This window comes from Notothenia rossii (assembly GCF_949606895.1).
Source record: "Notothenia rossii genome assembly, chromosome: 4".
Taxonomy (NCBI): domain Eukaryota; kingdom Metazoa; phylum Chordata; class Actinopteri; order Perciformes; family Nototheniidae; genus Notothenia; species Notothenia rossii.
Genome location: NC_136902.1, coordinates 85,291,610 through 85,316,040, shown reverse-complemented (window position 1 = coordinate 85,316,040; position 24,431 = coordinate 85,291,610). Strand labels below are relative to the sequence as shown.

At 42.3% G+C, this 24,431-nt stretch overlaps 1 protein-coding gene across 1 annotated transcript; it reads right to left on the bottom strand.

The window, feature by feature from the left end:
* Positions 1–23,834, bottom strand: sacs (sacsin molecular chaperone). Its single transcript, XM_079675932.1, has 11 exons — positions 23,706–23,834; positions 23,383–23,499; positions 22,457–22,607; positions 18,480–18,570; positions 18,317–18,402; positions 17,601–17,712; positions 16,999–17,145; positions 15,387–16,860; positions 15,012–15,103; positions 14,126–14,152; positions 1–13,253 (listed from the first exon to the last, which is right to left on the bottom strand). The coding sequence occupies exons 2-11, from the start codon at positions 23,403–23,405 to the stop codon at positions 1,708–1,710; spliced, it is 13,749 nt and encodes a 4,582-aa protein (XP_079532058.1). The 5' UTR covers positions 23,406–23,499; positions 23,706–23,834; the 3' UTR covers positions 1–1,707.
* Between the last annotated feature and the right edge of the window lie 597 nt (positions 23,835–24,431).

The following is a 24,431-nucleotide window of genomic DNA, read 5'->3' as shown; positions in this document are numbered from 1 at the left end:
TTTTATTTATTAAGGGGGATTTATTAGGCCTTATGGCACAGTGTACATCAACATGTATGGTACCAAATGTTCTCCACTGTTTGCTCAAGGAGATATCGGCTGAGTATAACCTCAAGCCTGAGGTTTAATAAAATAACAAATACACATTTTAAACGGTTTGAAAATGACATTTACAATTCATGGTCAGTGTGTTTATAGTCCTAATAAAGGGAAAATAAAGCCAATGCTGCAGTAAAAACCAATTAGCACCAGCGTTTGGTGCAGCTCCATGGTCCTTGGAAAAGCCAAGGACCAAAAGTTACCTTGATAGGGGTTGTGCCAAAAGAATCACATGGACTCTTTATTTTAGCATCTTTCCTACAGGTTTACGACTTGTGTAAGCTGAGGTTCGATCATTACTGCCCTATCCAAAGCTGAAGATATCGATGCAGACTTGCATAAGTACGGTGGCTGACGGGTGCAAACATGCTACAACGGCCCAAAACACTCAATGTAGGAGAAACGTTCTGCACTTCCTTTTCACTGTTAGCAGAGTTATTCTGTTTCATAATTGTAAGTGTTTTTTCAGTATATTTGAAATGGCTAGGTTAGCTATATGAGCAATAATATTGAAAGGAATCACGTGATCACATTGTTAAAATAAAGCCAACATTTTAGGTGTTTCTAACAACAGTGACAGTTGTCCAACTTTATAATCCCTGAACATCATCAAGCGCTCTGGTCCCAGCTGTGTGCATCACTCTTCTAGTCTCCCCTGGTGTTATGTGTTGAGCTTCTTGCAGCGTTTTGTATATGCAGCACTTTTAGTAAACGCTTTGCATGTTTTGTTAAGTTGGTGAAGATGTTTCTTCATTTGTATCGTTTGAAAAAATACAGCGCATTTCTACTAATGGATTTTTGGCCCGTTGTAACGCTTTTGCACCTGTTTGCCGTCATACTATAGGGCCCCAGAAGTGGTTCATGAGAACAGGTAATAATTCAAAACAGTCCCTTAACATTTAACATGGCTATACAAAAAAAAACGTTTTCCATTCACAGTTGGACTCCCACAAATGTTTGGGGTGACACAAGCGCTCGGCAAGTACATGAGGCGTTTCAAAAAAGTGCTTTGTGACTGGCTGTGTTATCGAATCTTTTTTAAATCAACGGTGAAGATACAAAAAACATAATTTACAAACGTAACTGTTATTTCCTTGACATGCTGAGTTCGTGCATGAGCACACGTTGCATGACAGTATTTGACATTTAGAAGTTATGTATTTCTTTCAATACACTCAACTGATTTTCTGTAGCAAGAAAATATATATATATATATATATATTATTTTTATAAAATATAAAGTAAAAAAAGCAGCATATTTGTATCTAACTCAGAGCAAACATAGTCAATGTGGGGACTATAGTAAACAAAACGTATTGCTTAGGCAAATGTATGTACAGCATATGCAGATTTTGTTCACATATTACAGCACATCTAAATTGAGACAGCCTAAAATGTTATGGGAGCCATACATGTATTTACGGTGCATAGACCACAGCACCACCATCACAGGTAGTAACTTCACATGTACCATAAGCTGCCAGCTGGATACTTCCAATTTTATTCAAAGTGAAACACATGATCTGCATTGCACACAGCCATGGGTGTCCTCCATTCCCGCGAGGATCTATGCATACTGTTGTTTTATTCTCATCTTTGACGACAGGTTTATATTTTTTGCTGAACAAAGGTTTCAAGCTTTATGATAATTCGTGCGGTACATTCCATGACTCTCATTGCCACTTCAGAAGTGAATCTGTCATTGGGAATCTGAGGGAACGGCAGAAGATCGGGATAGCGAGTTCTCAGGCTGTCCACACCATAGCCTTCCAGGATCTGAACATCATTCAAAAGGCCGGTTAACTGAGGGTTGTACTCCTCCACCTTTTGAGCCAGTGCAGTTGGTTTCACATCTTTGTCTGACTTTCCTCTGACTGCGTAGTCGGCAGCTATCAGTGCAAGCTTTGTGGCGAGGTAGCATTTGAAACAGACCCACTCGTTGGCATTTTTATGGAGATCATTACGAGCAGCGGAGTAGTTTGCTCGTGCTTGCCTCAGCCATCTACGGGCTTCCACTGGGTTTCCAACTGTCTTAAAGGTAGGGGGAACAAAGAAACGGTGGGATTGTGACGAACCTGCATGGCTGGTATAATGTTCCCTGAAGTGCCTTTCTGACTTGTGATTTGTGGCTTCTTGGTTCCAGGATGAATAAAACCTTTGATATGAGGACTTCTCCGACTGGAAGCGGGATGATGCTGTGGAGTAGGACCTCCTAGAAGCTCTCTCTGTATTTTGCTGATCGGTCAAAGTTTGTTTCTCCATCCTGTTTATCTCATTCTGTAAATGCTTGAAGACTTCGGTGGCAACGTCCAAATTCTCTGCATTTTTGTCTGGATGCCACTTGAGATACAATCGGCGGATTATCTTCTTTCTCTCTGTCTCAGGAAGCGTCCAAGCTTGTTCGACTACTAAGGTCACTTCTTTCAGAATCTCAGGAATTGTGTGAAGCTTGATCTTTTTCGGAGACTGTTTTTGAGAAGGTGGTCTGAGGTTTTCCTTACCGGCAAAAACAGGAGGGATTGTTCGTGAACCAGAGGAACGACTGTTTGGGCTTGTAGGAGTTGACGGGGCACTAGTTTCTCGTGCATTGGTGCTCTCTTCTTGCCTTGAGAATTTGTACAAGTCAAGGGAACTGACAACTTTGTACTCAGTGTAACCAATGTCAATCTGGAAGTATTTCCCAAGGACATTTGTGCTTTCTTCCTCCTTTTCCACTTCTTGAACGACGATGGCATACGTATAGGTAGGCTGGTAGGACCCGTACATGTCTCCACCCTCAGAGTCTACAAGGTAACCCACATACTCTCCTGGGTAAAATACATTCATGGGATCCATGAGGAGTGTGTGGTGTATCTCAGCTGGTATTGGGGTTCCAGGAAGGGGAAGCTCAAGTTTTGAAGGCTCTGTTGAGTCATACTTGACCCCAAGGCTGTCCAGCTTTTCTGTGATCCTGTATATATCATTACAGCCCAGCATGGCAATTAGGTAGGATGTGTCAGATATCAAATTGTCTGTCGCAGACTTCAATGTCATTGCCAGTGCCAAGAGAAAATTAATGTCTTTGCTGTCTGAATGTTGGATGTAGAGGTGAATCACAGCTGTGCCATACCTCTTGAGGAAGGCAAGTGTTTCGCTGCGGCTGTGTTGAATGGGGCTACATCCCTTCACTCTTAGTGTTGTCTGGAGTTTCTCAAAACAAGAAACTTTCAACCCTTCACAGAGTGCTTTGCAGAGACGTATGGCTTTTTCCTCATTCACAAGGTATGCGTTGTCATTCTCATGTTTCATTATTCTGATTAGTCCTGTGAGGAATTGCTCTGAAGACAGCAAGAGCTGTAGGCGGCCTTGAAGTGAGCAAAGAGCTCCAAACTGGCACATTCTTGGAGAATCCTCATCAAGTTGTTCCTCAAGAATGCTACTCAATAGTCTAGGCCTTAGTTTCTGTGGCAGTAGCATGATCAGCTTTGTGTGGAAGGTGTGATCTTTACCCAGATAGCACTGGCTCATGTCCACAAGCATCTGAACTCCAACGTTACCCTGAATTCTGCTTTTGTAGTGTGGGGCATCATCAAACACCAAGCTATTGGATTTAGCTAGTTTACCATCATGACTTGGCATATAAAACATCAACTCTCTGAGACTATCAAGGTCTTTACGAATTTCCACAGGATCATTATGGAGCGACTTGAACAATCCTGAGACAACCCTTTTCACCGTTCTCATTTCATTTGGGTCAAGCTGCTTGCCTTCTGAGATTCTGAAGATTCGTGACAGCACTTCAACATACTGTTTGGTTGACACAACGTCTTCTGTGCCAAGAAGTTTGAACAGTTGATGAAAGTTACCAAGTTCCAGAGGCAACTTGTACAAGTAGGGTTTGTAGTCAGATTCATGGTCCAAATTAATCACGACTTCTTCAGGTTTCAGCAGTTTCCAGCCATCTTCAACCATGACGAAAGCCACCCCACGGAGCTGGAAACGGAAGTCTCTTTTATCTGCATTGAGAAACTCGTAGGTGGACTTTAAAACTTTGTTCCTTGTTTTCACCATGTCATCGTCCGGATTGGATATATTGCAGATGTTCTTACAGTTGGTTATGACTTTCTCCAAGGGAGGGTCCAAGTTGACGCCTAACATGTTTAGAACTTGGTCAAGTTGTTCCTGTCCAGTGAGAGGGTTCTCCTCCTGGTCCTTTATGCTGGAGGGTGTAGCTTTCTCTGGTAAAATTGGGCATGATGTCCAAAGCAAGTGAATGATATCCGTTTGCTTGAATTTTGGATTTAACTGAGACCCACTGAATCGAATCAGAGGAAGTGAGCCGCTCATCTCTTGGTACTGCGAATGAAGCTTGATGAGTTCTTTGGGGGCTCTCTCTGGACACAGGAATGGTATCATTGAGAGTTCTTTGAGAAAGTTAGTCTGGAACAGATCCGTCCTTTCTGTGAAAATGTGGTTCAAGAGAACATCGACAATGTTTTGCACTTTTTCTGTGGTCCAGCTCTCTGTTTGGGATTTGATGCTGACCTCTTTTGCAAATTGAAGCACTTGCTGCTGTGATACCTCATGCTTGAGACCAATATTTCTCAGAAAGGTAATCCATGAGGTGAGCAACAGTGTCCCGTTCTTGGGTTTTGAAACTTGCTCAACTTTCTTGAAAAAGTCACTTGGTATGAATGACTTTGCAGGTAGCATGACTTCAAACACCTTCACCGTCTCATCATAGAAAAACTTGGTCGGCCTGAGTCTGTTGGAGTAGTCGTAGATGAACAACAGTCCCTCCAATTTCTCATAGAGCTGATCCCTCATCTCACATGATTCTTCAATTGACAGAAGTCTCTCCTTCAAGTACACAATGTGTTCGACTTTAGCATTATAAGAGAACGTGTCAAACTTCGGCAGGAGATGTTGAAGGTAGATTTCTAAGTCATCGATTGGTTTGCAGCCAAGGAACGTGTACAATTCTTTAAGCTGTGGATTGTCAAAAAGAAAGGCAAAGGAGGGTGTGTGAGCCCATTTGTCAATGTCCTCAGTGGGAATGCTTTTTTCAAGGACATAGTTTGTCCCATTGTTTGCAATGCTGATGTATCTCCCACTAACTGATTTAAAACATGGGAGGAGTTTCAGGCTTTGTGCATCTTGTTGTGTGAGGTTAGCTAGGTTGCAGTTGAAATACAACAGAAGAGCCTCAAAGTCCTTGTCAGTCAGATTAGCTGTTTTGAATGCAGACGTCTGGATCATGTACTCTACAGCCTTTAGAACACTTGTAGGATTTTCAATGCTTGCTGTGTGCTGGGCCAGAAAAGGCATGATGGGGTTTTCTTTGACGCAGATTTTGTTCACTGCAAGCTGAATGCACCCTGCTTTCATTAGGGTGTGAAAGACTTTGTCATTTTGGCCATGTGGAAATATGGCTATGTTAATCAAACCCAGAGGTAGAAGCACATCATGCTCAGGGACGACAATTTTTTCTCTTGCCAAGAATTTGATCCCAGGTAGAAGAGCCCATTCTTTCAGTATGTCCAGCACCATGTCAAAACTGGGTTTGATGTCCACCTGATCTTCCTTAACAGCAATATTCTCACTGATGAAGCTCCACACATTCTTCAGCCAAGACTCACTTGTAAAGTTGTCTCTCCACTTCACAGGGATCCTTGTTCGATACTCTCTTGGAAGAACCGACCCAAGTAGTTCCGCAAAGCAGCTGATGTCAAAGATCTTTGCAGCTCCTGCCTTCAAAAGGATGTTGCTGTACTTGATGTACAGTGTATTCATGAACATTTCTTTCCTTGATGTGATTAGCTCATGATGTGTCGTCAGGAACTTTGGTCTCTTGGAATCAAAGACCTGAAGCATAGTGTCCATTGTTAACAGCAGAGGCAAACCCTCAATGGTGACTTTGTCCACTTCTATGTCCTTGAAGCAGTAGTCAACTAGAAGCTTTACGTTATGAACTAGCTTGTAGTTGGACTGTTGGAGACGGCAGGGGAGCTTTCCCACGTGGCAAGATGTGTCTGGTAGTGAGAAAGTGTGGAGAAAGCTGCGAACATCCTCTGGTGTTACGTAACTGACTGGTATCCCTGCATCTTCCAGACAGAAGTAGAGGTTTGCTGTTTCGTCGCAGCTGTGTACCAGGTTGAAACCAATATCCAGGAGCAAGGTTTTGAGCCTGTAGACAATTTCAGCCACAGACTTCCTTGAGGTCATGTTGTACTCTGTGTTTTTTAAGTACTGAAGCTCATCTTGAAGCAGATTATCAAAAAAGGCTCTGCCTTTGTTTGCATTGGATGTATTCACCCATGAAATGTAAATGACAGAGTGCATGTCAGAGTTCTCCATGTGCGCTGCTCTGACAACAGGAAGCAAACGCCTCATGTCAGCATGGATACAGTTGTACACTGCTTTAACCAGACAGTACCAGTCTGGCTGTATATCAACTCTGTTGACTGGGAAGAAGAACAGATATTTCCGCAAAGTATCTTTAACAGCATGAAGCGGTGTGCCTTGTAGTACTGTCATGGTGGAATCAGGACCTGGGAAGTATTGACGCTTAAGCTGAATCAGCAGTTCCACACAGGCAGGGGCTATAAGCGATGTCATCAAATTGTTATTCCAGTCACTTCTTACACCCACTCCGTTGTCATCTCTCCATAGGTTTCTTCTAGCGGAGTCTAGGGCAAAATGGCCATTGACATGAAAAGGTAAGCCGGTCTCCAGTGAGAGGGGCAGAAAGCAGAAGGCTCTGTGAGGTTTTTTGTAGTTGTGGCTTAGACATGCAGCTACACCTCCACGGGGAAACAGAGTTATGTCTTCATTTTTGTGAGCTGAGATCACACTTTTTGAGACATTTTCAATGTTCGGGAAGCCAGAGCGGTTGCAAATCATCCATGTGGTCACATTTCCATCATTATCCTCGATGTCCATTGTATAGGTTATCTGTTGGACTGGGATAGCAGTGAGCTGCTTCTTTTTGGTCACACTGTCAATGACTGATGCATGAAATTGTTTGCGTTTTAGGCGATCTCCATCTGATATTTTGGCTGTCACAGAGTAGAGCACTTTTAGTTTTCCAGACGCATCATCAACTTCACAGATAGATATCTTCTCCATGTGGTTGAGGAACATCAGAAGCTCTGCACCATCGGTTTTGAGCTTATCCAGAAGGTTTTGCACCATTCTGTCTGAAGCCGGGACAGAACTGATCTCTGATGTTTTTGTCATGTTCTTAGAGCGGATGGGGAACCTGAACATTGTGCTGCGTTCTAACTTAAAATGGACTCCCAAGTAAAGACTAAGAACATCTGAAAACTGAGATCTGAAGTCAGAATCCAGGTCTCTAAACATTCTTCCAGGACTCACAGATGTAGCCCCAGGTGCATACTGTGCATGTGGATCAAAGATGCACAGAATGTCATTGTTTGAGATAAAGGAGGGGCAGTCAGTGATGTGATAGACAGAGTTGAATCCTATTCCATATTGACCCGTTTTGCCTGGATTTGCCTCTTTTGTCCCTTTTCCAAGGTTCTGGATACCTCTAACATCATCCTCTGTGAAAGGCTGGTTGTTATATACACAGAGAGCGGGGCCTTGCATTGGGATCCATTTATCATCAAATATTCTGTCGGACGGGTGTGTCCTTGGATCAAACACAAAGTAAATCTCAGTGGCTTTGGCATCATCTGCATTTTGAAGCAGCTCTTTAAGCATTTCTTTCTCTGATGGATATGCATTGAGAATGCTTTTTATTCTGCTTGTGAGTTTTTCTTTCTGTCCAAACTCACTCCCCAGCTGAGTGAAGCACACATTTGAAGCATACCTCTCCAAGGCTTTGTGACGTTTTGGGACTGCTCCTAATTTCACCGCGACCTCTCTTGGAATATCCCCATGACAGTATTTCACTGAAGTGTCTCTGACTTTGATCCAAGGGCAGTCATTGTAGCATAGCGATTCTGATGGCTGCAATGTCAGATTTAAGTCAGGCAACAGAATTCCACCATGGTTGGCTTGGCAGTACTCTTGGTTCTTGTCTCTTATCAAGCTCCATATTCCTTCACTGATTATTCTGCGACATAACTGGAAGTTCTCCTCTATGAGCACCCTTCTTCCACATTCTTGCTTCACAGTTTCAAGAACTGTTGAGAAATCCATGACTGTGAAGCTAGGCTGTACCCCAACATTTTCAAAGAGCTCACGACAGCTGTTTCTGTATTTGTTAGGGAGCTGGTAAAGATGTGGAGCTGCATCAAAATTCAGGTGGAATGCAACTTTGGAGGGGTTGACATACGTGTTCTCCACAAGGATGGAATTGAACTCTTTCAGTTCTTCGGTTATTTTTCCTTTTGATTCCTCATCCTGTAGCATTTCCTCATGAAGGAACTTGTAACACGCATTTGTTATGTTTTCTTGGTACAGTGTGACACCATCAAATGATTGGGACAGTTTCTTTAGTTGACTGATTACCAGGCTCACTGAGGGCTTTCTTATCAGGCCAAGGCAGTCTTTCACAGCCAATGACATTGCACCGCAACCTTTGAAAGATGGAGAATTCTCATTCAAGATTGGCTTCATCAGACACACTGTTTCCTGATGTTCAGTTGTGAAGAGTTCTTTAGCAGAGAACATTGTTATTGGGGAATAGTCGTTCCCATGCCATGGCAGTGAGAAGCCTGCAGGTCTTGACAGGAATGGAAGGAACTTGGTGTCATGTAGCTTCTCAAAGAGCTCAGCAGCTCCTGGATCGCTCATCTTCAGTTTCTCATCGATGAGACTTAGTATTATACTGCTACGTAAGCATGCAGCTGTGTGATCCTTTTCATTAAGATCAATAACGGATTGAGCGCGTTCAATCAGGTCCTCCCATGACAGGTCATCTTTGACCATGCCCAACTGAACTAGCTTCACCAAACACACAGGGTTAAGGTAGTCTTTAGAAGTCCCTTCAGGAAATCTTCCATCCTCACTGTTGTACAGTTTAGCAACTCTTCCCTCGGGGTGAATGAGCCTTGAAGGTAAAACCAGTTCCTTATTGGTGCCAGAGCACGGGATACACGGAGTTACCCTGAGGATTGAAGCAAAGTCTTCAAGTTTTTCATTCAGGACATGATGCATCAGGGGATCTCTGAGCTCTTCGTCAATTTCCTGGATGTGAGGAAAAAATACGTCTGAAAAGAACTGCTTCTCTGTCAGGGTGTTTTCCATCAACCTTCCTTTACATCCAGCATCATCAAATCCCTCCTTCACCCAGTCAGGCAGCTCAACTGCACAGAGGTCTTGGGAGCCACTCTTCTTGAGGTATTTCAAGAATATCTTGAAAGCAGCAGGACCAATGTCTGGCCTACAGAGTAAGGCGTCATCAAGGAACCTGACGAATTTGATAGACACCCAGGTATTGCCATCAGAGAAAACCTTTGCATGCTCACTGTCACCCCCTTTGGCTATTTCTTGGTAGACACCTTGGCTGACCAGTGTGAAGTCATCGTGCACCTGACTTGGATCTGGCCATGCTGCGTAATAGTTGTAGTTGAGCAGTTCTCCACTTTCAGTCATCGCACGTAGCATTGTGAGTGCTGCTAAATACGCCTGGACAATAACGTGTCTCATGAACACAGAATTCCACTGTCCCTTGGTGTCTGTCTTCCAGATCTCTTTGCGGTTGGAAGTCACAGCGAAGCAGCCGTTGATGTGGACTGGTAAGCCTGTTTTGATTCTGAGGGGTAAGTAACAAAACACCTCTCCGATCGGTGCGTTATTTGTCTTCACTGTCCATCTGCGGTTTTCTTCCTCTGCGAGCAGAACAGCTACTCCTCCACAAGGCACGAGTCCAAGTCTTTTTCCGCTATCACTTAGGGCAAACTTGAGAGCCTCAGTTACATCCATGCATGAGCAAATGAGCCAGTTGGTGACTTCAACTACCTTTGGGGGCATTTCATCTGTCAGTCTTCTTGACTGAACACCTTTAGCAGCCATTTCAAAGTACTGATTTGGATCTTCCTCTGGACCTCTGAACAGTGGCGAATGGAGATCGACAATGCGTTTGAACACGTTATGAAACTCCTCCACCAAAACGCGTATGATGCACCCAGACTTTGGAACATCAGCTGGTACCCTGTTGGTGCTTGCTACCTTCTTCATAAGCTTTGCTGCAGATTTTAGGATGCTCAGAGGTCCGTATGAGGATTTGGAGGACCACACACTTTTGTTGATGGAAACAACATCTTGTGCTCCTGCTGGACTTGGTTCCTCATATTTCAGATATTTTAAGACCATACTTCCAACATGCTGAGTAAACAGAATGAATCGATGGCCACATATGCTGAACTCATCAACCAGGGAATAGATGTCAGTGGTGTTGTAGTACAGACTACTGATCTCACTTACGGAGGCTTCCTGCTCTGTTCTGAACGGGAGTCTGAACAGTGTGCCGTTGTACTTGTATGGGGAGTCCTGAGCTAGAGGAAGCTGGCAATTGAAGACATTAATGAAAGGTTTGAACTGGTTGGGGAACTTTCTCAGCCTTTTCTGCTGCTTGCTCCAGTTGATTTTGATACCTGGATTTGACTTGTCTCTGATGTGCTTGCTGATGTGATTGATGTTTGGATCGAACATGATCATGAACTCCCTGCTCATAATGATGGGGATGTCAGTGATGTGATAAACTGAGTTGAAGCCCAGGCCAAACTTGCCCACTTTGTCCGCCTCACATCTCTTTACTGATCCACCTAACCGTGTGATGTTCAGAAAGTCAGTGTCAGAGAACACAGAGCTGTTGAAGGACCACAACGAGGGTCCGTGGCAAACAACCATGCCAGGGTCAAGGAGGTTCTCTCGAATGTCAATGTTTTTTCTCATATCAATGAGGAAACTGCACTCTGTTGCACTTGCATCATCAGCATTCTGGAGGAGCTCTTTAAAAATGTCTGCCACAGATGGATATTCCTCCAAGATGTTCTTTATCCTCACTGTTAGAGGTTCTCGTTGGCCTGATTGTTCAAAGCCAAGGTTCTCCGGGTTTATCAACCTTGTGCTCAAACATGGCACCTTCAGCCACTCTGCAGTTTTCATGGGGATGTCGTCATGCACTAGTACAATAGGCTCTGTTGCGTCTTCAAGTAAGTCATTCAAATCGTCAACCTTGATATCACAGTAGGTGCATTCGTGAATGGGCCTCATCGCTAATTTGCTTGGGTCCTTGTAACAAAGAATCGGCACATGCATGTTAATATCTACAGGTATCTGATTGTTGTTCAGCCATCTCAGGATGTTGACCAAAAGTAGGATATCATGTTGGCTTTCCTCCTTGGTAATCTCTCCTTCACACCTTTGTCGGACGGTGCTGATGACTTCAAACACATGGCTGGACTTAACCTCCTCAACTGAACCACAGAACTTGAAAAGCTTGTGAAACTTTCTGATTGTCTTTGGCAGGGAGTACAGGTAGGGCTGCAAGTCAAGGTCAAGGAGGGGCTTTAGGACCGTCTGGCCCGGTGATGAGAATGTCTTCCCGGTCCACACCCAATCAAAAGTCAGTGACTTCATCGCCTCTCTAGCGTCTTCGAGGTGAGCCTGCATGAAACCGTATATCTCAAACAAGATCTGCTGGAATTGATACCAATCCTCTGTGGTGAACGCTTGGGATTTATGCCAGTCGTTCACTGCTTGTAGGTGCTGTAGTACTTGATCAACTTGTGGCTCTACAGTTAGTTTCAGGGCCTTTTTCATACCTGCAGATGTGTGTTCAACCACTGCTACTGAAGAGCCCACCAGCACTGCTTGGGACAAGTCACACATCTCTGACAAAGAGCTGATATTCAGAGTATCTCCAACCCAAGCAAGGGATTTAGGGTAAGTAAGAGGTCTTTCTTTGCAGACAGGTACCCATTTCAGTTTTAGCAAAGATGCCTGAGCATCAGTTGATTTCACCAGCTTTGTTTGTCTGTTAAGTATTTGCAGGAGTGTTTTCGCCTTCTTGATTATGGAGTCCCACTCAGGCTCCTTGGGGCTTTGTAGCTCCTCTATCTTCTTTGCTACTTTGAGTACATCTTTTTCCGTAAGCTGTACCTCATTTCTTAGTCCCAGTTGTCTGAGTGAATGAAGGATATCAGAAGAGGACGTGAATGTACATGTGGGAAACCTGGTTTTCTCTTCCATGTAGAACAGATTCTGTAGAATCTCCAGCTCCGGGTCGAAAAGCTCTGAGGCTTTGACAGGCTTTCCAGAAGACGACTGAATAAATTTCAGAGCAGAAAGCCATCCAATCACAGCTGAGTTTTCATTTTTGAGAAACGCCAGATGTTTAAGTGCCCACAGCATGATGTGGGTTATCTCTTCTTGTGTGTAGAACCCCTTCTCAATATCCCTAATAATCATCTTCAGACATTCTGTCGTCTTCACTTGTTCTACATTCAGCAGCTTGATGAGGCGGATTGATTCCTCGTCGCAGCAACCCACAAGGTTCATGGATAATTTCACATCTGGTGGATACTTGGCTCTGTGGTGTAAAGCTCTAGCTCCTCTCAGTGATGTAAATGAAGAGTTACCTCCAGAGCAGGTCCCCACTTTCTCAAAAATGGAAAGCTCAAGCAGAGTATGCTTTTCCCTTTCTGTAATGTCAGACAGTCCAGCAAGGAAGTTCCTGAGTGCAATCTTTCCTTCGACGGTGTATGAAGCAACTTGGCTGGATAATCGTTGTGTTGGCAATCTACCCATAATTTGCAGAAGCATACCAGGAGAGGAAGGGTGGATGTAATTCTTTAGTAGGGGGTGCTGCAAACATGAATCCAGCTTTTTCATCACTACTCCTCCAAGCTTTTCCATGATGTCAAGAAGGTTTTCAGAGAGCAGCGATTCTTCCTCATCCACGAGGATTATAGGGGAAGGAGTTTTGAGACGTAGGAGCTTCAATGTTTCAACGCTTTCCTCGAGTGGCACAAGTGGGATCAAAGGCATGTCCTCAAAAGTACTTAAGTCATCAGCAAAATGGATGTATAGATGCTTCCAAATCATCTTCAGCCAGGAAACTGCTGGATGTTTGAGCTCTCTGTTCCCAGGTTCCCATTGGACGATAAAGTCTCGACCTGGCCAGGCGGTTGATAGGATCTCCTTGATGAGTCGAGACGATCGTTCAATGTTCAGCACTTGTAGTTGAGTGCAGGGTCTTCCTATTCAAATAACAAGGGGAAAATGAAATTAGCCTCAGTTAATATAGAAGAAGTTAAATGTTAACTATGAAAGCAGACACAAGATTTGTTCTTATTGCACGATGCTGCAGTCTAAGGACAATTCACTTAGACGGGTTCAATTGAAAGGTAATTTTGTTAAATGTGTAAATATGAATTGCTGTATTAATACTCAACATTCAAGATATTGAAACATTCAATATTGAAGCCCATATTGCTGGAGATAAAACACACTTGCAGAAATCATCAAACAGTTTGTTGAATTCAGTCGAAAATCTTGTCAATCTGGAAACCCATGAATCACTTTTTCAGTATAGGGGGACCCATTTATCGGAAGAGGATTAGAGCGACATGTGAAATTATTTTCTCCTGTTCTGAGATCTGAGGATGAAGTCAGAATTCGGAGAAAAAGGTCATAATTCTGAAAATAGTTATGAAAATTTCTTCTGAGATTTTTATTAGAATACGATTTTTTATCAAAATTACGCCGTTTTCTGACTTTTTCAGAACATTCATTTTTTGTCCGTTTTCTGACTTATTTTTCCGGAATTGTTACTTTTTTCTCAGTTTTCAGACTTTTTGCAGAACTCGACCTTTTCAGAATTCAGGCTTCAATCTCAGGTCTCAAAAAAAAAATTCACATTCGGTCAGAACTAAAAAAAAAAAGTTCCCTAATCCTCCTCCGTAGCATTCCTCAAAGACATAAATAACTAGAAATACACAACAAGTCATTCAATAAACAAGTGAGTCGTGAGTTTTTTCTGACTGCAGTTACCATGCTGCTCATTAGCAGTCATCTATTAACTTCAGAAAAAAGGTTCAATATTTGGCACACTTTGACAGACTGCACCTACCTGAGCACCCCCAAAGATATTGTTGCACTGAAATAAAAAAAGGGACACATTTTCAGACTTAGGGGATGAGATTTATTTTCTCCTTCTTGTGTAAAAAAAACCTTTTTAGGATCTCATACACTAAATAGGTATTTTAATGATGAGACAGCAAAGTTGGTAAAACACAGTAGGACATTTCAGCATGTCCGGAATAAATTAATTTAGGATTTTGAAAAGTTAGGATTAGAAAAAAAGCTGATGTGGACGGTGAGGAAGAGAGACGGACATTGGCTTCATCCCAAATAGCTGTTAAAGCAACTGACAGCCGATCAGCTGCTGCTGTCATCACAAAAAGTTGCTTAACGTGGCGCTCCGAGGAAAGTTTCATTGCACTTAAAACACATTTCATTTTTTCGGGGTGAGTGAGGGAAACGTTGATGCAAGTTAAGCAATATGGGATGACAAGGGGGATGGTAGAGAATCTATGGCTATTATCTCGTTGCCCTTTCGTAATAATCATGTACGGCAGTGAGAGCAAAGAGGATCTGATCTTGTGCAGCAAAAAAACACGCTCTTCCATGAATCAGCATCTTCCCTCTCTCTCTCCCTTTCATGGTGCATTAGTACTGCTTTAATGCACTGCTGGCACTGCAGGAGAGTAAGGTGACCTTGTGTTTCTACAGCCCACAGTGTCATCACAGGGACATGTTATACATTTCATACCTTGCACAGTGCTTTAAGTAATCTTTAAATATACATACGCTCTACTGCCAGATGCTTGTATTAAGATTACAAATAAATTAGTCAAATAATTTACAATTAAAAAGTCTCCTGGTCACTTTTTGGGATAAAGGTTATTCATGCATACATGTTTTTATGTGGGACAGATTACATGTGAATTACTGACCTCTGGTTTTGGCGGCTTTTTTCAAAATGTCCATGACTGAAGGTTTGATGCTCTCCAGGAGGAAGCGACCCTCTAGTCCGGGATACAGAGAGCTGAGGAAAAGCAAAAGGAAAAAATAAGTATGCATTTTTTACAAACTTGTGTATGTTTGTGTTTTAATTTTGAATAATGTACAGATGCTCGATTGATTTAATGGATTAAGTCATTTGATTTAAAATTATCGCTAACTTAAATAACAAGTAATACAGGATTCACACTTCTATCAGCTCTGGTATATAAATAAAGGCAAAATGTACATGTTGACTTGGATTTATATTGCAAACTGATCCTCTAGGCTAGTGTAAACAACTTGGCAGTAAAACACGTTTTCTCTACCTGGGGTATTCTTCAGATGCAATGTAAACGGAGTCCTTCTCACTGACAGAAGATGAGAACGCCGTAAACGTCTCATCTTGCAGCGGCAGCAGCTCCAGTCCAATGAGTTCGCTGTAGTTCTCGTCACTTAATGCAAACTCCAACAACAGCAGCTTCTCCTGCGACGGCCCTTTGTGTTTGCACTTCCTGATCACCAGCCGCAGCAAAGATGGCGTCACTTTCATCACTTCGATGGACTCAGTCAAGACAAAGTCTACGGCGGTGGGCACCTTGGCCACCTGCGTCCCTGAGCTTTGGAGGTAGTTGATGACGGACTCTGAAATCTCCTTGTCTGCGTCCAGCTCTGAGAACACAGCCTGGTCCGGCCGGATCCAGCTGTCACTGAGGGAATAGATGACCTGCTCCTGAAGCAAGTCCTGAAACAGCGGCTGGATGATGGGTTTCCAGCGGGACTTCACCTGATTGGGATCTGGCCAGGCTCCATAGGTCCCTGCAGGAGATAATGGAAACTCTTGGTCCTTTTTCGTCTGTACCCTTTTGATGGCCTCTGTGATGAGCACGAAGTAAGCCCTGGGGATGACGGTGATTATAAGCAGCTCGTTCCACAAAGCCGCCGGGTCCCTCCACTGGTCCACCTCCCGCCATTTTATGCTCCTACGGTTGTCCGTGAGGCCGAAGAAGCCACTGACGTGCACTGGAAGCCCTGTCTCGCTCTCCTCCCCGGGTGGAAGAGGGAGGAAGCAGAAAGCTCGTCCTGAGAATCCTGATGTGGCACCTTCGTCTTCCTCATTGATCAGAGTGAGAGGCAGAGCAATTCCAATGGTGGGCGTGAACTTCAAATCGTCCGCCAGAGAGTCCATATCAGCGCACATCCCTCTGCCGCCAATTCCGTTACACACCAGCCACGTCGTCCTCTGAGTCTCTTTAGCCGTCTCATCCAGAGTCTCTATGCTCACCTGGTAAGTGACGCAGGTGATGGTGGAGCTGTGAACCCCGTTGCCGTAGCTGTCCACAGCCTCTCCCAGCGTATTCAGAGCGTTCGGCCTTTCTTCCTTATCCTCAGTGTTCTCCGTTGCCGTGACCTGAAACAACATGCGCTCTGTACCATCAGACTCACGCACATGCAAGGAGATCTTCTGCACGCTCTTGAGGAAGAGGAGCACCGTGTCCGCGTCGGCTTTGAACGACTCAAAGAGCTCCAGAACTTTTTCCTTGTTGTAGATGTTGCCGCTGAGCTGGGAGGGTTTCAGACGGAGCGGGAAGCGGAACAACGTCCCGGGGAAGCTGCCATCTTTAAAAGTTGTCTCAGTGTTCCCGAAAATCCCGACGTAGGGAGTGAACTGGTCGGCCAGCTCTGTGATCTCCTTAATGTCCGTCTTCAGGTTCCAACACTGCCCCGACTCGTGCACTCCAAACAGGGTCTGGTGAGGGTCCAGCATGGCGATCTGGTCTCCGCTGAATATACAGGGAGCATCTAAACAGAAAGAGGGAAAAAAGCCAAAACTACAATTAAATATCCTGGTTTCTAAACAATGATCACACGAGGAAAGAGGTTGTTCTATAAGTAACAATGTGATGACAGAAAATATAAGCATGTCCGGACAGTCCTCACCTGTGATGTGGTAAACAGAGTTGAAGCCGATCCCAAATCGACCGACTTTCAGAGGGTCCTCTCTCTTCCGGCTCCTCGCAATCTCCTGAATGCCGTTCCAGTCCTCGTCCGTGAACACAGCATCGTTGTAGACGTATAGCGCCGTACCTGCAACAGTTCACAGTTGGCATCAGCAGCATCAACTATGACGCCTTAAAAATCTAAAAAATCTAAAAATCTAAAAAAAAACAAAAAAACGAATAATCTAAAAGAATCCACGTTTTAATTCATTTATTTCCTTATTCATTCTATAAATATATTTGTTTTATTTATGTTATATTTTTGTGGATATGTAATTATTCTCAAATCAACCTGCAGATTTATTTGATGATTAAGACTTTTTTTCCACCTTTCTTTCTATTATGTAATTATTTATTTATTACAACGACAGCTTTCTTTCTCCATTACAAAGAAGTGAAACACATATACAGTTACAGTGTAAAATGTAGTATTGAAATAATCCTTGTGACAGATGTTTCCACGGTATACAGTTCAAAGGATCGGACGCCTGCTTAATTATCCCTAATCAGATTCCTCCTAACGAGGTCTCTGTAATTACCGACCTTGATGCTGAGCCATGTCGGGGGACCACAGCGACTCCACGCCGTACTCCGTCTCATCGTAAAGGAACTTCACCTCGGTGGCTCCAGCATCCTCCGCATTTTGAATCAACTCCTACAGAGTACAACAAAGAGCAGGTTTAAGGGGACGAACAGGTTACATGTAATCAGGGTACAAAGAACTGTAACTGTATTTCCTTACAGTTGGATTATTTAGTGTACTTCTACTTCAGTAAAGGATCTGAATACTTCTTCTGGTGCATGCTTTCATCCAAATAGCCTTTTAGTAAAATTAGCTCATTATTAAAGTGGATGAACCTTAGCCCTTCACCCTGCCAATGTTGCTACCATGTATGGTAATGTAGCTGATGCCAGCAAGTAAAGCCAGAATAAAACATTGCACTTTGTTTTTCTGCAAGCTTAACATTTTTCCTCCATCCAGATCTTATGACATTGGGGTTTTTGACTCTAGTCTTTGCCCGGGAGGAATCTCGAAATGAAACCTTGGGAATAAACCCGATTCTGATTCACGTATCAGGTTACAGACTCCAAGCTTTTGCATGTATAAGACAAAGTACAGACAAGGTTTATTACATATAGAATACATATTCACAAATAAGGTTCAGGATTTAGGCATATATAAGTTAAATACTTAGGAAATTGACATCGAAAGAAATATTGCAAAATGTCTGTTAATAATAACGTAGCGTAATACTTACTTTGAGAATCTGTCCGCCTTCAGGGTACCTCCTCAGAATATCTTTCAGAAATTCGACGAGTGGCGGTGTAGTCTGTCCAAACCTGCCTGTGAAACCCAAACTGAGTAAGCCTCACTGTAGAATTCTTTTTTATTTTGGCAGACATTTTGTGCTTTATTCCTACCTCCTCCTTTGAGGCCTCTTCCCTCCAGAGTAACGGATATCTCTGGGCTCCCAGCCGGCACCAATTCCCCGATCTGCACGCTGTCCTCCAGCTGGGATGTGGAGTAAGCACATCATTTAACAAGAAAAAATGTGCTTTATTTAGGAAAACAAATTATTTAAATGGTCTGTAAGGTGACAACAAATGATGTATTGACTCAATAAAACAATGAAAGTTAAGTAATTGCTTTAGGAGACTGTAACCAACTGCCCTGTACGGTAGGGCTGCTCAATTCATCGTATTTTAATCGCAATTACGATTATGGCTTGCAACGATTACGAAAACAACGTAATCGAAATAAAACAATATATTTTTATTATTATTTTATTTTTTTCAAATAATTTTTTTTTTGATTGGTTTTTCAGTTGAATTATACTTAAAGTTCAGGGTAATCAACTGTTAAAATCAAACTGTTCACATTTTTTCTCCAATAAATTGATGTTTTCAAAGTAAATGGATAATCGTTTTTAATAATCGTGATATCAATTATTGACCAAAATTATCGAGATTATGATTTTTGCCATAATCGAGCAGCCCTACTGTATGTATGGTAGTGACAGATATATTTTAATTAAGCTCTAACACGCTTGATGTGCTAAGGGGTGGGACATCTCTAAGCCGTTGACCAATCAAAACAGAGCCGGCCAGCTAACCAATCAGAGCAGACTGGGCTCTGGTTTCAGACAGAGGGTGAAAAGAGGTGCTGGCAGTATGAGAAGACCTTTTTGAACTTTAAAGCATGGAGACATGTCTCAGTAGAGACACAAAATACAGATATGAATCTGAAGATGAGCATCATATGAACTCTTTAACATAATTATGAAGCTTTCAGTAGCAAATGAAATCTGGTATGTCCGGACAGTTATCATTTCGATCATAACCTCTTTACTATATTACTTAATGCACTCGTAACACTGGAACTGATTGACCATCAACATGAATGTGTCAACAGCATCTCACCCCAGCCACTGTAAAACACATTAATGTGATGGAAAATCTTTCCCTGGTGCATCTTTCAGAACGGATGCTGCTGCCAGGTGGGGCTTCTCAAGGTGACCGTGTGACCCGCTGCACTCAGCAGTCTCTGCACATCATGCTGTCTGGCAAACTGAAAACCTCTCCGTCATCATCCTCATCATGGCCAGTGCAGTACCATTCAGGTTGATGCATATTAAGTCTTTAATGTCATATTAATATTTAATATGGGAAACAGAAGCTGTGTTCTTGTCTCAACGTGTGAGAAAGACATTGATAGTGGTGGAAACTCACACAGAAAACACATTTTATCAGCATTACAATTATTAAAGAGGACATATTCTGCTCATGTTCAGGTTCATATGTGTATGTTGTGCTTATACTCTGACATGTTTCCATGCTTTCATGTTCAAAAAGGTCTTTATTTTTCTCATACTGCCCGTCTTTTAACCCTCTGTCTGAAACCAGAGCCCAGTCTGCTCTGATTGGTTAGCTGGCCGGCTCTGTTGTGATTGATCAACTGCTTAGAGATGTCCACCCCTTAAACCCCCCCTGTCTTTGGTTGTCTCTCTCTGTATCAATATAAACTAGTGTAATGTATGGCCTGCAGTGATTCACCTCATTCTGAATGTTTTATTTCATTAGAGAGCACTCACACACAAGCCTTTATTTTGACAAATGCTTTTAAAACTCAAAGAGAACAAGCCTAACTTGCCTTCTAAAAGGAAAATACACTTTGGCTAATACGGTGTTTGGCACAGTTCCTCCCGCATCCGACTGCAGCACATTTTAATTGCATTAGACGGAGCAAGAAGGCAACTTGAACCCCTTATCTGGAGGGAACCATGGGATTCCTATTGATTTTTTCTCTGACAAACAGTTCACATAATATAATTCTAATAGCCAGAAGATAATGAACAACTTGAAATATTGTTTGATTTAAAAGTATTCTGACCTCGTGGTTAGCTTGCAGCTAATAGAAAGCTGCAGGAATGAGTCTTAAAACCTGGAAATTAGTCAGCATTTTTCCACTTCCTTTCCCTTGGTCTTGAAATCAATGGTTTATTGAATGTGTTTTTGGTTGTTAGCCTGATATAAGGTCTGTGGTTAAAGCAAGCTGAAGAGATGTTATCGTTTTATTCTACGACATAACATAAGTTAGTAAATACCCAGCTGGAGAATAAAAAAATGCTAAAGTGTCTAAATGAGTGACTAAACGTGATCACGCCCACATTAGCCGCCTTTAGCTTAGCGGTGGTGACGTGAAGTCATGTGATCGTGCTGTAGTTCCTTTATAGCCTAATGTTAGCTTTTTACTTCAAAAATGTTAACGTGGTGATTATCCTGCTGAACAAAACATGTAAGAGATTATTTATATATGAAGCTCAGAGCAAGTTCTTTCAGGAAGACTGGTATACATTCACTCCACAGCTGCTTATAATCAGCTCATCACGGGCTTCCTACTAACCTATTAAATTCACCTCAATCTCAGCAGCCAATCACTGTGCTGCAGCCAAACTTTAAAATGGTTCTCCTCTCTCCTGCAGTCAGCTGTGATTTCAGGTGTTCATGCTGCCGACCACCTGCTCCCCATCCACCTCCTTTCACCACATCCAGTGCCAGGAGAGCTAATTCAAAAACCTCATCACATCCCCTCTTCATCAAATCCAGATCTTCATCATCATCACCAGTGTCTATACCCCGGGGGGTTCCCTATATGCTCACGGCTGCATTTCCCCCTTTAGTTACGATTTCAGGATCGGGGTCTAATCGCCAAAGACTTAACATTTATCATATGGCATGTGTCAATAAATGTTCTTTAAACAAAATGAAGTCTCTCCTGATTGAAATATATTTATAGTCCAAAATCTGAACCCGGAAGATGCTGCCTTCAGGGTCGGCCTACAAAAACACGTTAACACTGTACCACTCTATTTCTGCGCATGGGATCAGTGAGGGCTTCAGAGAACTTACCACCACCTGCTGCTCTCCATCAGCTGAACCCCGGGACAACTGCAGTTATGTTGGGACATACACGGACACACCCAAAACAAGAGCCTCACAACATCTATCTGCCTCAATAATAACTCATAAATCAGATTAACAATACTGATACAAAATCTGACATATATAAAGCTGTGTGAAAACTAATTAGAAATAATTGTATAAACAAATATATACCATTCAAGGGTAAAAGAGACAATACTTTTTTTATCATTACGTTTGTTTATTATTATTAGCTTTGGTTTGTAGTTCTTGTCTCTTATGCTAATAATGTAGTAAGTATACTACTGTCTGAGGTTATGTTGCAGTATGACTCAGATCATTGCAGTCATCCGAGCTGATGCTTTGTTTATCACCACTGCATTACTCTGAAGGAATCCAAGTACGCAGTCAAGATAAAATAAACAGACGACCATCACAAAGTTAAAATCAGTCATATGCTCAATAACAACATTAAAAGTGTTCAATTATTAGCTCACAAATAAAACATGTGAGGAAAACTTGGTTCACAGCCTCAATGAATGAAAGCTCTGTGAATGTTTTAGGTCACATTATCTGTCCTGCAGTTATAGCACGAAGAAATCACACATACTCTCTTTTCTTATCTATATGTGTAAGTTTGAAGGCCGACCTGAAAGTTATCTTAGCAAAGAGAGAGAGCAAATGGGATTTCTCCATTGGAATTCAGAATAAAATAGAAAATAATCTCTGAGTCAAACAAATACTCGTCTCATTAAAGAATCTTTTTAGCAAATTCACCAGTGGGGAATTTACTGACGTATTTTATGTCGTAGAAAAAAACGTTACAATCTATTCAGCTTGTTTTAACCACACACCTTATTTCAGGATAACAACCAAAAACACTTTAGGAAAACCATTGACTGGAGGAAGTGATAAAATACAATTTGGTAAATAAGTGGTATATGTGTTATGCCGTTATGGCTGAGGGGGAAACGTACCACTCTCCCATTGTGAGTCAGCTGCTGCTCTGTGACGGGCAGGTCTGTCTCCTCGTACAGCAGCTGTTTGACTTCCTCCACACTTGTGCAGGGAGACACCTGGTAGCACCTCAGACCCATGTACTCATGGCGAACTGTCAGCCGAGGCAACCTGAAGAACAGAGATACACATTTAGTTTGAAGTTTGGAGGAAATTATGAATTGTGTTGGGTGTTGGTAGACCTTTGGAATTACTAACAACATCATAAGAATAAACTTTACTCTCTAAAGACTTTCTTCTCTGATTTGTATTCATTTGTTGGTACAGTAAAGACAGGAAACATAGGGAGAAAGAATATGGGGAACAGGGGCTGGTGCAGTTATATCGTTTGTGTCCACTAGGAAACTAGGTTGAAGCCTTTGTTTAAAATGCTCTATGGAGTCTACATTAATATTGTGTGTAAATAAAAGTGGCAAAAAAAAAATCACTTTTCAACTCCCAAGACCCCAGTGATATAATCAGAAAAGTAAACCGGATTTCTTTCCCTTTTCTATATGTTTACATTAAGAAATAAGAGCATGTTTTTTTACAATAGAAGCAGATCACTCTCAAAATCAGTCTTTTGGATTAGGAAAATCGTATTTATGTGACCCTCACCTCTTCACACAGCCGTAATCAAACATATTCTTGCTTATTCAGCAGCAGGACACTGGACCCGAGAAGCCACAGTGCTGCATAATAATTCACTGTGGTGGGTGTGGCTGACTGCACAGGATGCCTGAAATGCAGCCTATAATAAACACGACTGGACCAGTAGTGCCTCAATGTAATATATATACAGACCCTATAGGCTGACAGTATGCTGGTGTGTGCCTGGGAAATGTTGTTATTCTTATTTTCTATCTGAACAGTGTGGAGGAGGGCCTTTCCCACAGTAAAAACTTACCACGGGTCTGGACAGTTGGCCATCTCGTTGCTGCAATGTGTCCCAACACACACACACACACACACTCATGGGACTATCTTCTGCACTGAGCGCATGAATACACCACCCGGAAAACGGCTGTCGTGAAAACAAGAAGAAACCCGTTATTTCCCCCAAAACACCTGCCTGATATACAGTCTATAACACAGTGATGCAACCCTGGTTTAGTAATTTATACAAACAAGAACACATTGTTGGTTGTGGTGATTATGGATAAGAGGCTTTATTTTAACCTCCGGTGATTTTGTTTAGCCTCTTTCGGGAGAGTTATCCCTAATACTCACTTGGATTTGTCCGGTTAACGGTCCTTTCAAAAAGCGGATACATCTCACGACAGGCTGTGTTCCTGGAAACAATAACAACAACAACAATAGGAAGGGACATGGTTTAATTCCCCCTCAACAACATACTAACTCCTTCAAAGGCGATGTTCTAATAATAATGAATTACCCTCAGTGTGGAGGGAGCAAAAGCGCTGGAGGCGAAGCGAGAGGGTTCCCTCCCGGTTACTTCCGGGTTGTCTTAAAGCCCGTCAGCTAGATTCTAGCAGTAAATACCGATTGCCTTTGAGCTAGGAGTCAACAAAGGTATATTAGGTCAACTAATATAAATATATATTTCCTTTGAGAGGTTTATTTTGTATTTAAGAGGCATCTTCTACGACGCTTACACTAATATTGACTGGTGATACTTTTGCGCATGCGTAGTAAGGCAAAGCGAGTTTATTTCGTCCAACACGTTCCAGTGCTTAACATAAGTAGGCCAAAACGTACAGATAAAGGTACAAAACTAATAAAATAGGACAACTCTTAAAAGATAAAAAATAAAGACTGGGAATACAGTATATTTAAATAGTTGCAGAGGTATAAGAATTACAAATATTTCAACACAAATATATGTTAGCCTTGTTTTGAAAAGAACAAATGTTTATTCCAGATCTGCAGAGAATAACAACTGAAAGCTGATTCTACATGTTTTTTTCTGTTCCCGAGGATATAAGAGCTCTGCAT